The sequence below is a fragment of the Pagrus pagrus genome, assembly GCF_965226575.1.
Source record: "Pagrus pagrus genome assembly, chromosome: 19".
Lineage (NCBI taxonomy): Eukaryota > Metazoa > Chordata > Actinopteri > Spariformes > Sparidae > Pagrus > Pagrus pagrus.
In genome coordinates, this window is record NC_140203.1 from 7,716,323 (window position 1) to 7,737,187 (window position 20,865).

The 20,865-nt window shown below is 41.7% G+C and overlaps 2 protein-coding genes across 14 annotated transcripts in view; one reads left to right on the top strand and one right to left on the bottom strand.

Annotated features, from left to right (window-relative positions):
* The window catches only part of mapk10 (mitogen-activated protein kinase 10), a 46,245-nt gene extending 30,516 nt beyond the window's left edge, over positions 1-15,729 (top strand). For 4 of the 8 annotated variants that reach the window (XM_084382448.1, XM_084382441.1, XM_084382443.1 and 1 more), the window contains exons 9-14: positions 510-692; positions 2,853-2,977; positions 3,804-3,830; positions 6,463-6,526; positions 7,165-7,242; positions 10,786-15,729. In XM_084382448.1, coding sequence (XP_084238574.1) covers positions 510-692; positions 2,853-2,977; positions 3,804-3,830; positions 6,463-6,526; positions 7,165-7,242; positions 10,786-10,928 — 620 coding nt within the window. In that variant the 3' untranslated portion in view covers positions 10,929-15,729. Of the gene's footprint in view, positions 1-509; positions 693-2,852; positions 2,978-3,803; positions 3,831-6,462; positions 6,527-7,164; positions 7,273-10,780 lie in introns of all 8 variants that reach the window. The other 4 variants (XM_084382445.1, XM_084382446.1, XM_084382447.1 and 1 more) reach the window with 4 other exon arrangements.
* Positions 15,730-18,097: 2,368 nt separating this feature from the next.
* arhgap24 (Rho GTPase activating protein 24) overlaps positions 18,098-20,865 on the bottom strand; it is a 67,214-nt gene continuing 64,446 nt past the window's right edge. For all 6 annotated transcript variants that reach the window (XM_084383213.1, XM_084383212.1, XM_084383215.1 and 3 more), the window contains 3 exons: positions 20,734-20,855; positions 19,456-20,647; positions 18,098-19,003 (listed from right to left, as the gene is read on the bottom strand). In XM_084383213.1, the coding sequence (XP_084239339.1) occupies positions 18,739-19,003; positions 19,456-20,647; positions 20,734-20,855 (1,579 nt within the window). In that variant the 3' untranslated portion in view covers positions 18,098-18,738. The remainder of the gene's footprint in view (positions 19,004-19,455; positions 20,648-20,733; positions 20,856-20,865) is intronic.

The following is a 20,865-nucleotide window of genomic DNA, read 5'->3' on the forward strand; positions in this document are numbered from 1 at the left end:
GTCACCACCACGGATCGCTGCTGCAGTCAAGTTGACCAACAGGAGTGAAGATAAATCCACGTTTTAATCTGAAAAGTTAAAAAGTAATCTCTGAGCTCTCCTACTGTTGGTAAAGGGCTCTGGATCAGAGCAGAATCTGATGGTACTCCCGGTGTTTATTCCTCCAGAAGGTCTAGCCAGCTGCAGCGGCTGCCTTTTGTTTTATTTTGGTAGGGAAACATCTTGCAGCAGAACTTACATATCATGTGTTTAATGAGACAAACTTAATTATTTTGTCGTTTCTCATGGATACTTATATTTGGGGGTTAAATGGGACTTAGTCCACATGTTTGTTTCCTAAGTGATGATACTTATACTCTTATTTGGTCTCACAGCCTCCATTATCATTAGTCCAATCTTTTACAAGTAAATTAAAAGATAACTATTTCCTGCACAATAATGCAACCTGAGTGGACACTGTGGCATACAGGATACTGTGTGTTTCCCTTAATCCCGACCCGCCACACCAGACATCGACCAGTGGAACAAGGTGATCGAGCAGCTGGGAACCCCCTCACCAGAGTTCATGAAGAAGCTTCAGCCCACAGTGAGGAACTATGTCGAGAACAGGCCAAAGTATGCAGGCCTCACCTTTCCCAAGCTCTTCCCCGACTGCCTTTTCCCTGCTGACTCTGAGCACAACAAACTCAAAGGTGAGAACTGTGAATCTAATTGTCCACCGTCTGTGTCCTTCGTTGTATTGGTCGATTATCTGCATTTGAAGGTTTTGCACGTTATGTGTGTAGACAAACACACATACTAATTTCCTTATCGTGTGGAGCTCTGCAGTATTGGAGCAGTGTTGACTACCTCTGCTTCAACACATCGCAATTTACCTCCCAGGGAAAGTACAACGGGACGCCACTTGAAGTTGGAATTCCCGCTTGTGAAGCCTTTGTCATATATGGAAATAAAACTTTTGTTCAGGTCAACTTTTACCTCATAAAACTTTATTTACAACTTGCCTTCTGGCCTCCACATGAAACTGAAACTAAAATGTGTTTTCCCGAACCCCATTCTCTGATCCTTGGTGAATTGAATCTCTTCTCATGCAGAAGGTTAACCAGGACATCAGTTATTTGTGTCTGTCTCAGCTGAGATCTGAAATCTCTTTTCCCAGTGCTTTAAAAAGTGGAAAATCCTTCCAATGAGATATAGAAAAATGTCCCCTTTCTGTTGCCCCGCTTCCACATCAAAGCTCCCGTCTGGTAAACCTCTCTTGAATCACTTCTGTATTCTAGCTGCTTCCTGCTGTGAGTGACAGCATTAAAGGAAATGCACCCAGAGAGAGAGAGAGAGTTGGAAGGCTGTGAGACCGAGTTGAAGCGCTGCTGTTTTGTATGTTTTGTACTGTCACAGGTAGGAAGTGAGGCAGACATCCCTGTGGGCTTTGGTATTTTTGAGTTGTAGGAGGAAGAGACAGACAGAGAGCACTGTAGGATGAAGAGAAGGGAGGAAAGATAAGATGAGGTGCAAGGAAAGGTGGAAGGAGAGCGATGTTGACACGTCAATGCCAAGGCAAAATGCAGACGGTGCGCTCGGCTCATCTGTCTTTCTCTGTTCTCAGTTCAGTTTCTTCGGTTGTTTGCTGCTGTAGAGCTATTTATAGCGGGGTCAGTGTGTGTAGGAGAGGGATGGCGTGAGGTTTAAGGGTTCTCAATTTCAGATCAGTCCAAGAGGGCCTGGAGGAAGAGCGACTGACCGACTGAACCGATGCTGACAGCATTTTGAAAAGCCTCTTTGCCAACTACATTTAGAGAAGACACTAGTGGGAGTATGTAATGTCTGATTCTGTTGAGTTTTTATTTTATGTTGTGACAATGCCCAGCATGCATTGGTTTCAAAAATTATGTAGTTAAGATTTGGAAAAGATTGTGTATTGTGCCTTAAATTCCTGCACAAAAACGTCTGGAGAAGTCCTGAGGTCTCGTCAAACCTGTTTTTGTTGCCAAATCCCGACATCCCATCAAAAATATCTGTTATTTGTTGCCATAAAAGTGGCTGTAGATGTCTCGCATCCCGTCAGAAATATATGTTTTTTGTTGCCGCAAAGTTGGTGGTAGATATCCTGACTTCCCATCAAAGATATCCTGGTTTTGATGTCTTGACTTCCCATCAAAATATCAGGTTTTTGTTGCCACAAACATGAATGTAAATGTCCTGGTTTCCCATCAAAAATAGCCATTTTCTGTTGCCACAAACATGGCTGTAAATGTCCCAAGTTCCCATCAAAAATGTCAACTTCTCGCCAAAAAAATTAAATTTTTGCTTCCACAAACATGGCTGGAAAATCGGAAATCGCCTCCTTGAAAATGCCCCATGGTGTGACGCTTACAAATGTTGAAACGCTACAAATGTTCAATCTGGTAGGTGACCAGTGACAGGCATGAATGTGAATCCATCAGTGGTTTACCCAAACATAAACTGCCAACATTTAAGTTTAGGTTTGATGTGAATATGGGTTTAGACAGAATCTTGAATTCAGTTTGATGTAACAGAGGAAGACAGATCTGGTCGGCTGATAAAGTACTGCAGGATTATCATAATAGAAAAACGGTCAAAATGCCGTTTCCCAGAGCTCCAACTCCGTAAAAGTAGTCTGTTTATTTGCAAACCCACATGTGATTGAGTCTTTGTGAGATTCTGCTTTCCTTTGACAAACTGCTGCTGTCTGTTCTCTTTAATCCCTGCTGTTTCTCTCTCTCCCTCTTCCTCCCTCTCTGCCTTATCATGTTTCAATTTCCCCTTGGAATAAGAGCGCCATAGAGGAATATTTTCTTGCCTCACCAGATGTTTTCGTTTTCCAACCACAGCTAGCCAGGCCAGAGACCTGCTGTCTAAGATGCTGATCATCGATCCCGCTAAACGGATATCGGTGGATGAGGCCTTACAGCACCCCTACATCAACGTGTGGTATGATCCAGCTGAGGTGGAGGCGGTGAGTAGGCCTTTGGCAGAGCTGTGTATTGATCCCGAGCTCAATCCTCTCCTCCTGTCTTTGAATGGTCAGCATTGTTTACTTTGTGTTTGCGTTGGTGTGCAGAAATAATGACGATGTCTCCCTTAGTTTTTTTTAGTTTTTTTTTTTTTAAACACAAGTGATTTATTACATGATTAACTGTTTTTAACAGTGTGTTCGGCATCAGTGCATGATTTTATTTGAAATTTTTGGTTCACATCTCACTTTCATTTTTATCTCATTTTTCGTTTTATAGTTTATATCTGATTTTTGAAAGATATAGTTTATAGCTTTACCAAAATAGATTTTTTTTTTGCGACAGCTTCGTTAAAGATGGTCAATTTATGCTGCTATAAAGAGTGACTTTCCTGTTTTGGTAATGTAAGACTGGTTGTGTTTCTGGTCGATTCAGTGAAGTCTAACTTCTCTCATGAGCGCCTCATTAGTATGAGGTGACGGTGAGATTGGGAAAAAGCCATCTGCAGCTCTATAAAGTCGTACAGATACCACTTCTACATGCCGCAACACACCAACGAGTGCATGACCAGCCGATAAATGTATTGTTTTGATCCGTGAAGTCTGACATATTAGCTTTTGCCCAACGCAACACACCTCCATTGTAATTATGAATCATTTTTAGAGGATTTCATGACTGTGCACCTGTCTAAGTTGTCTAGTTCTGGATGGTTTTCATGATGATATTGCTGTTAGCCTTGATGTGGTATGTATAATATGGCTGTGACTGGCATTTCAACACGTTTTCTGCTGTTTTCCCTTTCTCTAATGTCATCTCATGCTGATGAAGGCCAGAGATCTCATCCAAATATCCATGGTAAATAACAACCGCCCTACATCAAAGAAAATAACTCAATGAGACATTTGTTTAGAAAGACTAAAGAGTGTCTTGGATATATTTGGGTCAGCACTGTCAATCATTAATTATGATAACAAAGAATTGTTAGATATTTACTGTCAAAAGTTTGGAATTGCCTGCCACAAAAACTGGATCAGATACAACCAGATAGCTCAGAAGACTACTCTATACTTTTTGAATGGTCATTCATGCTTTTAGGGTATTAAAAGTCCTCTTTACAAATAGATGTTATTTTGTAGGGAAGAGAAAATGCGTCTAGAGATAATGTTAGTATTATCCGAGTAAAATGTGTCGATACCTGTCCTCGTGATGAAGGAAAATCCTTATTGTGAAGCTGACAGAAGTTTCATTTAAAAGTTGTTTCATGAATAGTTATTTAACTCAACTAAAAACATTCACCTGAAGCTCGATTCTGAGGCTGTTCTGTTAGTTTTCAGAATAAATAATAACATTTAGGCACTTCTGATCAACCTACATCAATTTCAAAATGAACAGCTTCCAGTACGTCACACCCACAGATTAATCCCTGCCTGTTCTCAGTATGGATATAGATAATTAAGTTGGTTGAACAGATATAGACACAGATACAGACAGTGGTTTACTTTCTCATGCCTCTTATTTTGCAAAAGTGTAGCGTTTTGTAGATGGAGAATAAAATGCTGTACAGTGGTTCAATCAGAGTGACAAGTGAAAGGGCAGAAAGAGACAAACAAACACATGAGCAACAGTTAAATAAGAATATAAGAAGTCACCAGTGATTGGGAAGAGAAATTGGAAGCTTAAAATCAAAATCTGTGCAGATTTAAAGAGGAACAGGCTCCTGTTTCAGTGCCAGATGCACAATAATACATGCTGCTTTAGCAAAGCAATTCTTCAAGGTGCACTTTATAGTGTTGGGCAAGAAATTTTAATCAGAAGAGAAAGATCTTCACTCACTGATTGTTTTTATGCCTAAAACAAACAAAATAAACAAACTCTCTTCCTTTTCATGACTGAATAAACTGAATAAACAAACTTACTTTAAAGGGCAACACAGTTTCATACTGTTTTACTTTGTTTATATGTGGCGGACCCTGCCACCTTTCTAGCCTCAAACAGTGTTCTGGGACCTTATTTTCCTCTGAGAACAGCTCGTTTATTCAGTTATGGAAAAAATTAATATTTCTGAGTTTGTATTATTACCTCATTGTTTTGTATATTATTATAATAATAGATTATTAAAGAGAATTAAAATTCTAAGGTTCAAATTTTTCTTCTCCAAAACTAAAAAGTGCACTTTTAAAGTTAAAATAAGAAACAGAGGGTTTTAACACTTTATAATAACCGTCATTAACTATAATGTGTGTTATATAAGTGTGTTACCAATAATTAGAGCCCAATTCCACTGTTGTGTTTCAGTAATTAATGATCACTTATGATTTCTGGAGTGAAAAATAAATTAAAAGTCGAAGAGGCAGAATAAATTGTCACAACAGTAATCTCCCCAGTCATGCATCACTGCAGGGGCATCAACTAAATTTAAGTTTTTAATCACTTCATTATTCTTCTGTTGGAGCCAAAACTATTTCAAGGGTAAATACTGCATTTAGTGTCAGAATTTTACTTGTAATCAATGTTAAAATAGCCAAAAACATCAATATAACAGGGGATTTCCAAACTTCTGAACAGTTGTGTACATGTTTAAGTAGAAACCTACAATACAATTGCAAATTCTAACAAGTCATTATTGTGTAGCTGCAGATATGAGAGTTATAGTTACGTCCACAAGGCTGCATGTAAAGCCCTTTTAGGACGTTAAGAGGGTAGGAAGTGATAACTCCTGTGTTAGAAAATGTATTAAGTAGATCTTTGTTTGAGGGACAAACCTCTCACTTGTGTCTCCTGCTGAGTGCTGACCTGTAACTGTCCCTCCAAGGTCGTATCAGAGAGGTGTTTGGGTGGTCCTGTCACCTGCAGTGAGATTACAGTGTCAGTGTCTGGGGCAGGATCACTATGAATGAGTGATAAGAAGGGTTGACTGGGTGCCAGACAGCATATTTGTGTCCTGCTAGATGAAGCGACAATCCTACGGGAGAAGGACAAAGGCACTTTAGCTGGATTTGTTCTTGTCTCACTGTCTGTCAGTCGTTTTAATCCTGATTTGCAAGGTCTGAAATATTTTTATGTGTGTGTCTGAGGTCAAATGATGTATTAACATTTAAATCTGCAAATCAAATCAACATTTTATGTGATTAAAGGATAAATACATTTTATTTTCCTTCATTTACATTGTTTATTTTCATCTTAATCCACACGTGCTACTACTTTGTTCCCCATGTCTTTGTGCACATAAGTTTCATGTTAAAGTCTCAAATTACGTTAATATCTCACGTGCAGATATTTGTTCATCCTCATATTTTTATTCATCAGTCGACAATAACACGTAGCCAATTACTACGCATCATCACGTCAACTTTTAAAAACCTTGTATCCAAGTTGTGGATTCCACTTGAAGATATTCGGTGTTGTCAGCTGTATGAATGTCATGTGAAACGAGTCTTGTTGACCGTGTTGTTAAACCACACTGCCGGTTGTGCTCTCTCCCCTTTAGCCTCCCCCTCAGATCTACGACAAGCAGCTGGATGAAAGAGAACACTCCATTGATGAATGGAAAGGTGAGAGATAATGGAAATCAGCTTCACTTTCACCTTTCATCTAGTTAAAAAGTTAAAAACCTTTCTAGTCCGAAGCCCTTTGTCTATTTTTATACTTTATCTATAAAAGATAACACCCACCGCAGTAAATCAAACAACAACAACAGATTCGGCCAAAACATCGAAATAAAAACATGATAATTCTGTGTTATATGTTTTAATTATGCAGTGTTGTCTTTGTGCCCTTAAAGACAACGATTTAATAGTCCAGGAGGCAAAAGCGATATAGATTACTGTCATTCTGTTTTAGGGTTGCAACGATATGAGGTTTTCACAATATTATAACTTCATGGTATCACACAATCATAAAAGTAATTATGATTATTATTATTATGTAATTTACAATGATCCTTAGAGCTTAAAGCTTTATTATAGGGCTTCCTTATAGTTTAGCAATAATAATAATAAGGATTCTGTCCTGGCAGACAACACATTTGATAAAAACTTGTCAAACAAATGTACACGGTGTAATAAATTGCCAATTTTCACACCACAGTTTACCCTGACAGCAGTATATTGCTGCAACCCTATATCGTTTATACATGTTCTAAATTGTTTTGTGTATCTATGTACCAACTTGTACTTTTGCTCCTCGGCAGAGCTCATCTACAAAGAGGTGATGAACTTTGAGGAGAGAACGAAGAATGGCGTTGTGAAGGGACAGCCTTCACCTTCAGGTACTCTCAGTGCATAACCCTAATCGCTCTGTAAGTGAATTTACTATAACCTTACTGGAGTTAATGTAAATAGATAAACCCATCGTGTTGTTGACCATGTGTCTCTGTGTCCTGCATCTCCTGTTACAGTTAAATGTTGTGTAGTGTTGTGCCAAGTGTATTTGTTAAACTGCACTGCAGAAAAAGCTAATCAGTAACTGCTAAGATTGCCTCTTAGTGCACAATGTGTAATAGCAGATGGTGTGTGTACTTCTATGAGTGTATGTGTGTATATGTATATGTCATGACTTAAGATTTGGGTCCTTTGGGGTCCATCACGGGAAATTTCGGTCCTCAGCTGCAGCTGACATTTCATACTCTGCAACGAGAGAGTGCTGTTCTCACAGTTGGCCACAGAGAGGCGGCGTGGAGTCGTGTTGGCAGAGTGAGCAGGCCATCCAGACTCATCTGTGATGCATGTGAACAATAGTTTATTGTGAGGTTAAAACAACAGCCATTCTCCGTTAAAAAGCACAAAAACAGGTGCATTCTGAAGATTAGAAAAGAAAACTGAAGGTAATCCTGCAAAGACAGTGACATCTGCTGACCAGGAGAGGGACCTGCCACATGAACGTGGAGGGAAATGGACACAATAACCCCCCCAATGGACAATCTATATAGAAAGTTTGTAAGCCTTCTGCTGTGCTCATCTGGGCCAAGATGAGGAAATATTAGTATCTTTGTATTAGTATCAACTTTTATTTTAAATGTCATATAAACCGTTTTGTCTTCAAGTTGAAATACTACAAAAGAAAGAAGAGACTTTTACTAGTGCAGTGCCCGTTCAAAAAAAAAAAAAGGGTCAGCACATGAGAAGAAAAAACACAGTGGTGTTTGCTTTTTAGTCAAAATGTATTAACATTGAATTTGTCCAAATTGCACCAAATTTGACTGTGCAGTTTCTTGGGTCCTCAGCAGTACACCCAGCAAGTGTGAAATAGATCAGATGAACGGTTATCAAGTCACGGACAAACACACAGAGAGAGAGGTTCCTTGCTTTATAGTCAGAAAGTCTGCAAATAGCTCACAGGAGGGATTTAACACGTAACGCAACAGCTGCTTCTTCCTCTTTACTCTGTCTCCCACAAATTCCTCCCCTCCATCTTTCTCCTGTTTTTCTGGCCATCCAGTAGTAATTAAGCAGATGGGCCGGCCCGATGTCTGATCCTGAGTTTATCCGCCGCGGTGCAGTGCAGGAGTGGCAGTGTTTTACTGCGGCAGCAAAAAAACCTTGTGCTGCTACGTGCGTGTGTTGCAGATTTTTACATCTTTAATGCTGTAATTCTTATTTATCGAGATATTTCCAGGCCAGCGCTCCAGGATCACACACCAGCCTCTCTTCTATCAAAGGATGGAAAAGTAGTTCACTGAGTGCAGAGGGCGTCTGAGAAATGGTTCAGACTTTATTAGCTGGTGCCAGAGCGGCACACAACAAGAGTTATAATCCAACATCAAAACTTCTGCTGGAGTTTCTCCCATGATTCATTATTTTTTATGATTTAAAAGCTTAATTAATCTTCCATTTTAGTAATCCTTCTTACGGTTACTGATGTGTTTTATGATCAAGTCATCTTTCAAGATTAAAACGGCACCCGCCTGTTGAATTTGAACAGATATTTACTGCACTTACAGGTGAAGTGACTGCTGGAATTAAAGGCAGCCATTAATCCTGCTTTGTTCTCCACTTTATTTTGGGTCAGCTGAAGTGCCCACCGATCTCCATTAAGCAATTAGCTCCCACAGGGAACAGACACAAACAGCAGATTTATAGTTCGCCTGCACTGTGCATGTCCTCTGTGGGAACTACAGCTTGGAGGTAAAAGTGGTCGTTTTAGCGATTTCCTCAAATTGGCAATACCTTTATATTCTCATCCTCATCCTTTTTAATCAGGCTTCACTCTCCCTCCTCCCATGGCGAAAGCAGACTGCCCGCTCTTTTATTGATTGGCTCATAAACTTATCAAAGAGAGCAGAACCTGCTCCCTTGATGAAAGCGCTGTCCAAAGAGGCTGAACGCTGTGGGTCATCTTTTCTTCCTTCGTTTTGAAAATGAGATTAACACACGTTTGTCCCCAGATCCACGTGATATTAAAGGGATGTGTCAACTTCCAGTCCTCCATTAATACTCAAAGCCATTCGCGTTGATGGGCAAATATCATCCAGGCTGAGAGAGATAGTCAGTTCATGCAAGGAAGTCATAAAACCGAGACGTCCGGGGTCTTTAATAGAGTGTTAATCTAATTTCTAATGACAAAATAACAGCTGCGTAGACGAGTTCTTTAATGAAATCTCAAAAAGTTGACCGGCAGCTGACTTCAAAACAAGATCAACATAAGAAAATTGGATTGTTGTCATGAAATGAAGACTGGCTTTCCATTAGAACCAGCAATTGCAGACGACCTTCTGTAATACATTCATCATAAATGCTGCCATACTGTCACGTGTTGGCATCAAAACCAGTGCTGTGAAAGTACCCAAAAATAACACTTGATTAAAAGGAAACATATCCTGTCAAAATATTGCTTATAAGTCACCCGTACAAATAGTACAAATAAAAGTAGTAAAAGTCTATATGATATTAGATGAACTTCAAAAGTACAAATAAGAATACATTTTACATATTATATTCTGTATACTATAGGTCGACTGTTTACCCTCCTTTCTTGATTATCGGAACGCAGTTTTTGTTTGTTTGTAATCTAAAGATGCACTCCTTTGGCTCTGCAGTATGTAACCTGCAAAGTAAATAACTCAATTAAAGTTACTACTAAAGTTACCAAAGTTATCAAATCAAGGTAGTGGTGTAAAAAATACAAAATGTAGTTAAGAAGACGTACAAAGTCACAGAAAATTGAAGTACAAGTACCTCAAAATTGTACTTAAGTACAGTAATTCAGTAAATTTACAATCTGACAGTACAAAAAAGAGGTTTGATGACGTTGTGTAGTAGCATGGGATCATGGGAGTTGTTGTCTTCACTGTTTAACAATGAGCGTCGCTGATTACACTCTTATCTTACATGACTCTGACGTATCATCTGAAGTTACGACAGGCGACCAAATGAAACGCACCTTCACCTTGAATGAGATCACAGATTTCTCTGGGTTTGACTGTTATTGGAAACATTTTGGATAATTTGGATAATTACACAACTCAGCAAAATATATAATAAAGTTCTGGTCCTTTTTGAGAATTTTTATCTGAAAATGTGACATATTATACCTTTAAACCACCTGCTGATGAAACACTGCAGCCTTTGACGATCTTTCCTGTGAAATCCATTGGACCCAAACCTCACTTACCCCCGTCTCATCATAGACACACTGTGATTGTTTTGTCCCACAGGTGTTTTGTTTTCAACGTCTCGATGTCACGGAACAAATTCAGCTATATTCAGCACCTACACATAATATATCTCTTTGTGGTTGTATTTTTCTGCCTGTGTCTTCACCCGGACTCTTTTTACGTTGTAACCCCCTGCTGCTGTTGATTCCCTTAGCACAGGTGCAGCCGTGAACAGCAGCGAGAGCCTCCCTCCCTCCTCCTCCATAAATGACATCTCCTCCATGTCCACCGACCAGACCCTGGCATCAGACACCGACAGCAGCCTGGAGACCTCTGCAGGACCCCTGGGGTGTTGCAGGTGACTAGCCGCCTGCCTGCGCAACCCCATGTTCTTCCGACGGTGAAGAAACCTGAAACGACCAACTGAAAACACGACAAACAAAAAAAAAAGAGTAAAGATCAAAATGAATATATTAAGAGCAAAAAACGCGAGTCATGGAAAAATCTGAAACGATGAAATCTAAAGAAGCCTGTGCATTCATTCAAAAACAGCAGTGGTATTTAAACTGAAGTAAATGAGCTGAGATATATGTTAATGATCCTCTAGTTGCTTTGCTTATATTACCCCACATATCTTGTATATGGCATCCGAACAAAAACGACCAAATGCTTCGACTTGCATCTCCTGTAAAGTGCGTATTGGCTGGCTGCTGGTCTCCCAAATCCTTACAAGAAGCATTTATGCGCCAATCATTGTGGCAAGGTGGGCTGCCATTTTGCCCATCACTACTGTACAATACAAACTTCATTCTCCCACCCCACCCTTTCCCCACCCTTATGTAACAAACACTGCTGTATTTTAACCTCTAGGCTCGGTCTTAGACATCCCCACCCGACACTGATGTAAGGTTGCCTGATTTGTGTGTTTTTACGTGGTTATTCTGCAGGGACACGCGGCCGCTCTCACCCAGAGCGGCGCCCCCTGGGCTACTTGTAAATAATGTAATTCTGTACAGTTGAAGGGCACACGGAGTGGGACTGACGGCCAGTACACTGGGAGTTTTTTTTTTCCGACTAGCGCACCTTGCCACATCACTGCTTTCCACCTCAGTTGCCCCCCGCCTATTGCTGTAGTCCTGCATGATTAGGTTTAAAACAATGCTAATCTCACTGTATGCTAAAACAAGTCTGTATAGGGACTTTTGTTTATATACGATGTAAACTAACTCCAGACATGAGGGGGGTCTGGTCACAGGAAAGGACTGTGTGAGCGTGTGTGCGTGCGCGTGCGTGTGTGTGTGTGTACGTGTGTGATAACCACAGGCAAGCCATTATTAAGACATTAGTAAATGTCAGGGCTGAACTGGGACTTAAAGGGTCAGTACACTCAGTAGAGTGAATTATTTTGATTGTGCTCAGACTTACGGAGTTTAAAAAAAGTCTGATTTGTGTGTAGTGTCCCTTTTATTTCTCCTGGCAGTGAGTGATTGGTCCCTCCACCACCCCACGGGCTGTCCCACAGCCCTGCATGTCATTGTGTACCATTAACCCCTCGTAGGCAGAGGAGGTCGGTCTGTTTCACTGTGGTGTTACCACACGGAGACTCTTCTTATTTATTTGACTGAAACATAGACGGCTTTTGGAAAGAGACACAGATGATGCAGTCGGTAGTTCAAAGGCAGGCGATGAGTGTTAACCTCGTAGCAAAGCTCTAAAGTAAAGACGCACATCGTAAAAAAAAGTCCATGAAAAAGGAACTGGACAGAGGCTCCCCCAACTACATTACTTCTCAGCTGGAAGATTTATTTATTGATTGATTTATTTTGATAGATGGAACCTGAATATGGCAAGTGCCTTTTGGAATGAAGCATCGCAAGTGCAGAAGTTATATAATTTTTTTTTTTGGTACCTTTTTTCCCTCTGCTTCTTCTTTTTCTGCCTTAAAACTATCCGAATCCCCAACCGCCCGATATTTAAGACGCTTTACTTTAGGTTTTAGCTCTCGAAAGTGAGCTTTTGTGGTGAGAAATCGAACGGCTTTCATCTGATTGTATGGCTTAAGGCATCCTCATGCTAGTTTTTACACAACATGACATGGTTTTCTGCCACTTTGCATATTGATTTAATTTAACTCCTCCTTTAAACTGAATCTATCTCCATGAAATAGTGTGACACAGTGTTTTTGTGGCACAGTGTGTCTGGGAGACTGAAATCATCATCCAACTGATGTCCATCCCCGTTGACAACACTCGAATGGCACTCAAGTCGAGCACGTACCTCCTCAAAGGCCCAACAGTCCCCTTTATCAGCATCGACCTGTCCTCACTCATAGATACCAGCCACCTAAATAATCAAGATCCATGCATTATTCCCTGAGAAATTAACGAAAATGTCAAAAGACGCCCGAACTCAATGTTAAAGAAAGTGAGAAAGAAATGACTTGACGTGTTCATTTTATCCGGATCCTCACCAAACTTCAGCGGGGTCTATCCCGGGCTGAGACCCAACAGAAACCTCCTCGATAACATATTTTTTACAACTCGCAACTAAGTGAGTTAGCAACAGTTTTCGAATGTGCAATCATTGACTGCAATTAAAGTGTTACTACAGCTTTCTTTTCATGCTTTAGATAAACTACAATCCAACCAACAAGTCAATCTATTAGTTGTTTATTCGTGCGCGCTTGGTCGGTTAATGGGAAAACAACCCTGAAAAGGAAATCTTTTAAGCCTCAAAAGGAAAGCAAAGAAATCATTTCTGTTGTAACGTGTCTGCTGTTCAGGAACTGTGAGCCGTGTTTGTGTGAACGAAACAAACACAGCAGATCTTCCTCACATTAGTCTGCGTAAAAATCGGATTACCCGTCTCGCGATTAGGGTTGAGACTTTAACCAAAATATTATGGTTGCACGGTATCACTGTAAACATTATGACACTGTTAGTTTCATTATTATACGCCACAAAGACCTTTAAGGGACTGAAAACGGGAGGGTTTATTTGTCTGAGCAAAATATTCTGTCCTGACAAACATTTTTAATAACACAAGTACAGTACAATTCAATGTCATATATAAGCAAATGCACATGGTATGATAACTATTAACTTTAATACCACTTTGAAACTGATATATCGCTGCAACCCTACACTGTAAATGTGACTTTATTTAAAGAAATCGAGGAAACTCATTACCTCAAAATTACCAAGTAAAGCAGTCTAATCAGTTCAAGTTGTTTAAACCTTTCAGCTCGTACAACTTTAATAGCCTGCTTTACTTGGTATTTCTGTGGTAATCTGTTTCCTCACTTGTTTCGAGCAAAGTCAACTGTTAAGATTTACAGTGCACTCACTCAACTTGACAATCAGCTGACTGACGACGTAGAAAAACAAGGTTTCTGGACAAAGAACACACATGAGGGTGCTTTCACCGTCCCTTAATGAAACAAACAGGGACGCGTGTGTTTGTCTCGAGCATGTCGAAAACACCAATCACAGCAATTTCTATAAATATCACCGTAATTCCAACTTTAGGAAACCTCACTGCTCTACAGTAAGTCTAGAATTAAAAGTTCAATCCAAGTCATGACATTGTTAAAACATGCTTTTCTTAACATGTCTAACTGCATCAGTGTAGCTGTCACTGTACATAAAGTCCAACCCTAACCCTAACCCCCACAACTTGGAAAAGCTACTTCGTTAACACTCGTTCTGCCGGTGGCTTGTATACAGTGACCCACACACAGACATGTACCTTCACAGGGCTCAGAGGGTAACCGAGGGTGTACAGCGTCTCCAGAATAAGCTACGGCTAGCTCGGCTTTTCTGTTCAGGGGTCTGGCCAGGGCGATCCTTCAAAAACAGGGTGAAATTCTTTGTGTTTTGAAAAAAGTGTTTCTCACTCACAGAGTGGTCTCGTGTTCGAGTCCTCCACCACGAACACTCACGGTACTGTTGCAGTTACTCTACAGGGCATTTTTTAACCATCCCGACTACATTTTTCCTTTCCTTTCTTTCCATGTTCTGGTCACCGAGTACAAATACTACAAAGAAACATGTTGGTTTTTTTTCCTGTCTCTGAATGTGATCTTTTTTTACAAGACATCCCTCAAGACAATTATGTTGTAACAAAAAGGTGCTTTTGGAAGAAGTAGAGATGATTTTTAAAGACCGAAGCAGCTGGGTCGTCAGCGCTGAATGTAGAAATGTTTTCACTCACGTCACTGCTGCTCTGCTTTGTCATCAGTGTGCGTGTGATTTCAAGTTAACCGGCACTGAACACAAACCGTCTGTAGGGTCGAGCCCCTCTCAGTACAGCATCGCGACGTTTGTGGGATTTGCTTTTTAAGAATGTTTGATGGAGCGTCAGTACAGTCACGTGTTTGGAAGTAGTTCATGTGTGTTTTTCATGTTCGGTCACTTAAACTGTAGAATTAGAAAATGTGGCAAACTACCAGTCCTGCGACCCATCGCGTCACCAGGGGACTTCAAACGATCCCCTGCGGATTCAGGATGAGCCAAATTCATGTTTTTTTTTCATTCAGCCATAATATTATTGCCAATACGAAACACGTCACGAGTTAGGAAACACCTCGTACTCGGCTGTGCCAGCGTGACATCTTTTGGACTCAGTCCTGGTGATTTCCTCAGCTTATTGATTTCCTTTTTTCTTTCATAGTCATAGTGTAAATAACAACAATCCGACAAGGCAATAAACACTTTATTGCACTCAAGACAGGGAGGCAAGCTACTGCAAGGGTCAGGTGATGCTACAAAATGTTACGAGTCTTAAATGTGGACTGAAATGATGATGAAACCCTGTATAGCTCATCTGAATCAGGTGATGTTGTTCTTTCGATTCTTTTACGATTCCTTCTCTCTCTCTCTCTCTCTCTCTGTTTCTTTTACTCCGTGCTGTTTTAATGAAATCATTCTTTTTTGTCAGGTTGAAAAAGATAAAGAAAAAAAAATAATTAAGAAATTGTATCTGTTTCACGCTGATCTCGAAGCTTCAGGCTATAGCGTTTCAAATAAAGTCAAAACAAATGCAAAAGAAAAAGAAAAAAAATTACTGAAAGCTGTTACTGTAAACACAACATTTTAAAGGAACTGTGTATGTATAAATAGTATATGTATGTGATTGAAAATAAACAAAACCTTTGATCTTGGACTGCGGTGTAAGTGTTTTCTTTTCCCTGAAGTGATGTGCTCACACACTGTGAGTCCCACCTGCACAGACTCTGAACCCTCATGGACCGAGCTGACTTCACCTGGTGAGAGTCTGAGTCAAAGAGGCTGCAAGGGGCCGAGATGGCATCATTAGGAACGGGACAGCACTTTGTAAAGCTTATTACCTGCCTCCCCTGGCAACCCATGGTAACCCTGTTAACACTGCAACACAATGAACTGTGGGCATTTCCCTCAGGCAAAGTCTTAAGAAATACTGACTTACAGAAAGTAGTAGTGAAGAGCTCAAAATGTCTGTGAGAGATCAGACGTACCTAGAACAAGCCTCAAGTCTGTGAGTGTGGACATTGTGATTGGGCCTAATTCAGTTTCCAGCCCTCTCACACTCCTTTTCTACCAAATTAGCTCTGGTTCTTCCAGCTGAACCATTGTAATCAAGGATGCCTCATCAACTTAGGGTATTCCACGTGGCACAGCAAAGGTAAACAGCAGCAGATTGGCAAAAGGCATGGATTACCTGCAAAATGTTGTTTTGTTATGACACTTGTTTTAATCTCAAACTGACTTTGACTGTCTATGAATGGCAGGAAGACGAAGAAGACTATGGCCTTCTCCATCCTAGGGCAGTTTAAAGGGCAAAATTCAAAATTAGGCGGTGAACCTGAACTGAGCTCGTTCCATGTTGGTGGAAAAGGGGGTATAAAATGTGGGAAATATTACAATATGTAAGCCATGACATGATAGAAATGTGTTTACAGTCCTATATCCCTCATACTGTAGTAATTATACCTTGGGTAGTTGCGGCAGTGCATCATATTAAGATCATCACACGTTTTCTCAGCTCCTAGGACATATTGTTGAGCTTTAGCAATAAAACATGTTGAGACTTTCCTCAACAAGTTTATCTTATACCAAATACCTGTAATGTAATGAAGTCATTCACTAGAACATTAATCCACAGTATTTGTAAGAAAATGTTAAAACAACTGGTGGTTCAAGCTTCATAAATGTGACGATGTGCTGCTTTTGTCCATTTATATGATTGTAAATGTAATATTTCTTTGTGTTGGTCAGAAAATGTAGATTCTGATGAGTATTTATTAACTATATCTTTAACTTATCAATAAGAAATGATGAAAATGTGATAGTACCAGTCCTGAAATCCACTCGTATACTAAAAGAACACAAGTTTTAGTGCGTCTTGTAATTCTGTACCTTCTTCCTCACGTTGCAGACACAGTAGTAAATAACAGAAGGAGACTCACATGAAAATGCACTTTTATTCATATTAAGTCATGTTTTAAGTTCCTTTGTGTATCAAGTATCATGTCATGAAAATATTCCACTGTCCCAGTCCTGCTCTCCCTCTCGCCCTGTGTCCATAATCTGCTCTTTTGTGTGGAATTCACAGAACGAGGTGCCGCTGTCAGCTCGGCTTAAGCCTATTACTTCCCGGTGAAGGGTGCAAAATGAGAAGCTTGGGCTCCCCCTCCCTCCTTTGGTTGTTCAGGCACTTTTTTTCCTTTCTTTTTAAACTCCATGTGCACATTCCAGATGTCCTGCATTGACCAGCAGCAGGTTTTAAATGGGACCTGGTCGTCAGAGGAAGAGTAGCCGGCGGCGGCAGCAGCAGCGGACCTGTGCTCAAATACTTCTTTTAAAAGAAAGTCCAGCTCAGGTCTGCTCTCAGATGTTTTGTACCCATTAGAAAATCCACATCGGGTGTAGACATTTGGTTTAAAGCTACATAAATACACTTCATCCATATGTAGTCACTTTACAGACATTCACTTATTGTACACCGGCCCAAATGGGCTCATGCACCGTCATGCACACGCACCACTTCCGCTTCTGAATCTAGCAACCAGGCTGTTGATGCTGTAATCCCATTTTTTTTTCACAGTTATGACCCAGAAACACAACTCCGTGTCCGTGTTCTGTCGCTGCAGCTTGTTATTCTGTGCTAGTTTAGGATGTAAACCAGTTGTGTCAGGTGGAAAAATTGTCAAAAGACTACAGAGGCGGCCTGTAAACTGCAATTCCCAAGAGCGTTTATAGCGTGACGACAGCCGGGGAGAGTACAACTTGTCACCCGAAATTCTGAATTCATGACAGACGTTTTAATTTCTCTCTGGGATTTATGCCAACGACCCATCGTGCGAGTCTAAAAATTCAGCTTCAAAACATTCCTCGATCAGTTTCAACTTAAATCGTGCCACATCCGTCTGAATATGCGTCCAAACCACAGTGCAGACTAACAAGTAGTGTCTACGGTTATCTAGAAAATATTTACAGTACAGGCTCTTTTTTTTTTTTTTGGTCATGGGGGGGTAAATGAAACATCACAGAAGCACAGGCACATATACAGTATATTGTCCAATTTTAAACGGTACACACATGGACCGACAGAACATTCAGTACCACCTTGCAGAGACTAAACGAACATGTAAGTGCAAGGAAAAAATATAAAATATCAGACATTGATAACTTTGCTTAAATATCAGATAAACATTTAACTTTCATTTCTTTTTACATACGTATGACACTGTGTTTGTCTGCATGTTTTCCGTCTATGTACATATGCAGATACATGAAACAATAAGATGTTTTTGGTTTGATTAAAATAGGGAGGTTTTGTGTTCTTATTTATTTTTTTTTCTGAATACAACCTTTTTTAACTGTTTGCCTTCCCTTCCTATCGTAGCTAAAGTGAAATAATAATAATAAGAATAGATTATGGTGTACTGTGCCTTTACTCCACCTCCCAGTCATGATGAGAGCTGTTTAAATAATGCTGTATTTACAGATAATGTCAGTCTGGCATCACTCCAGGTGATGTCTGGCCTCCCCCTCTTATTCTATTAAATTAAAACATGCGTTCTTTAACCTTCGCAGTGTAACTTCCAATCTCTCCCTCTACAAACCAGCAGCCAAATCCTGTTTGGAGCCCTCGTCATAATGTTCGCGTCACATAATAAACCATTTCCAGTCTTCACTGTATCCAGATGGGGTTGTTGCGATCTGGTCGGCGGGGGTCCGTGGCTGTGGCGGCGCCGGTTGCAGTGAGGTCGCTGAACGTGGAGAAAAACTGCTCCATCTCTTTCTGCAGCATCTGGTTCCGCCGCTCGGCGTCGTCCTTGGCTCGCTCGGCGTTGCGCAGCTTGATCTCCGCCATGGTGTACTTCTTCCTCTCCTGGTCCAGCTCCTCGTGGAGGTTCACCATTTCGGTCTCCAGCTCCAGGTTACGCTGCTCCAAGCTGCGGAGGAGGTTAACGCAGGGTCAGCGGAAGAGACAGCAAGGATAAATTAAAAGTGGGGAACAGCTGCAGTTCATTTTCAACTTAATGAGTTACATGCTATGGACTATTGCTTGGCCTGACGTCATGACAACCACCCAAGAAATATTCCAGCAAATTACCTCCTTTAAAACCGCAACTGCACTTTGTTTTTCGTATGTATCTAACAAACAAGACATAATGTGAATCAGTGAGCTTCAGGGGGGGCTGGTGTTGTAATCTTTAGACAGAGCCAGGTTTTGCTGCTTCCCCTCTGTTTGCAGCTGTAATGCTAAGGCAAGCTAACTGTCTCTTGGCTGTGGAGGGTGGTATTGATCTCCTCATTTAGCGAGAGAGCTGAGTAAACAGTGTGTTTCCCAAAATGTCAAACACACTTTAGGGGTGATTTGTTTTGAAACTAGCTTGAGGCCTACCTCTTTATCCTGGCCTCGTACTCGGTCTTCTGCTTGTGCATCTCCTGTTTGAGACTGGCCACCAAACTGTGCAGGGCGCTGTGGCTGCCGGGTCCATTACCAACAGTGTAACCCTCGCTGTTGTCACTACTGCTGGTGCCCCGACTGCTCCTCCCTGCTCCGTCACCGCTCCCTTCTCTGTTGCTGTTTCTGCCCTCCCCCTCTCCACCTCCGCCTCCGCGGCCGCCAGACTGGGGAGGCTCGTTATCCTGCGTTGGTCCGTCCAGGTCCTCGTAGTGACCTCCGTAGAAGTCCTGCTCGGGGCAGGTGGTGGTGGAGGAGCGACAGGAAGTGGAGTTGTCGGGGAGGGAGATTTCACAGGAGGAGGTGGACCAGGTGGCGCTGTCGACGCTCTGCTTGTCCTCGCAGCTGCTGCTCAGACACGTGTTGGTGATGTGGTTCTGCTGCTGCAGGTTCTGGTGGTTTAAATGGACGTTGTCATACGTGGACAGACGGTTCTGATTGGTTATTTGATCCCCGTTGGAGCAGTCACGTGTTTTGCTGTTCTCGCGTAACGTGACGCAGCCATTTGGTACCCAGTGACCGTTACGGCTGTTCAGACTCCCCGTGACGACGTCGGTGCCGGAGATCCCCATACGCACAGTCCCGTTCCCTCCGATGCTGCTTCCACTCGTCACGCCACTGGTGCCCATTTTTGTGCCGGGGCCTTTGAGTGTCCCACTGCGCCGCACCGGCAAACTCCCACCTCCAGTCAACGTCTGGCTCTTTTCTTGACTGGGGTCTGAAGAAGGTGAGGAGCTGAAGGAGCCGTTTGTAACGATCCCACTGCCTTTACTGAAAGCCGGGTTCTTTTTAACAGTCAGCGGAGGGCTGCGGGCGATGTCGAAGCGTCCAATGACGCCATTGCGAGGGCTCGCCGATCGCGGGGAGCCACTGTTGTCTACGTGTTGGCGGTGCGGGGGGGATTCGGGTGCTTCCCAAGCGCACTGCCGCACCACCTGCGTGTTGTTGTTCTCGGCGTTCTGAGACACTGTAGTGATGCCGGAGGTAGTTGTGGTGGCTTGTCGCCGTTGCAGGTCGATGTTGTTGTTGTTGACGAGCTCCAGGGCCGTGGGGCTGTCCTCGTTCTGAGGGAATAGCACATCGTGGCGGCCAATCAAAACAGCCATGAGCTGCTGGACCAGAACCGTACCTGACAACATGAGAGCACACATCTTTACTTTAAACTAACAGTTAAAACAAAATATCGGCCATGACACGACTAGCATGAAAACCGACCTTCCATTATAGCGACTGGATCCTCGACCTTCGGCCTCAAGATATTTGGCCCGAACACTGTGGCCAAGTTTTGGACGCTCATTTTATTCACTCCTGAATATGACTGGACTTCATCTAGAAATCTGAGAAAAA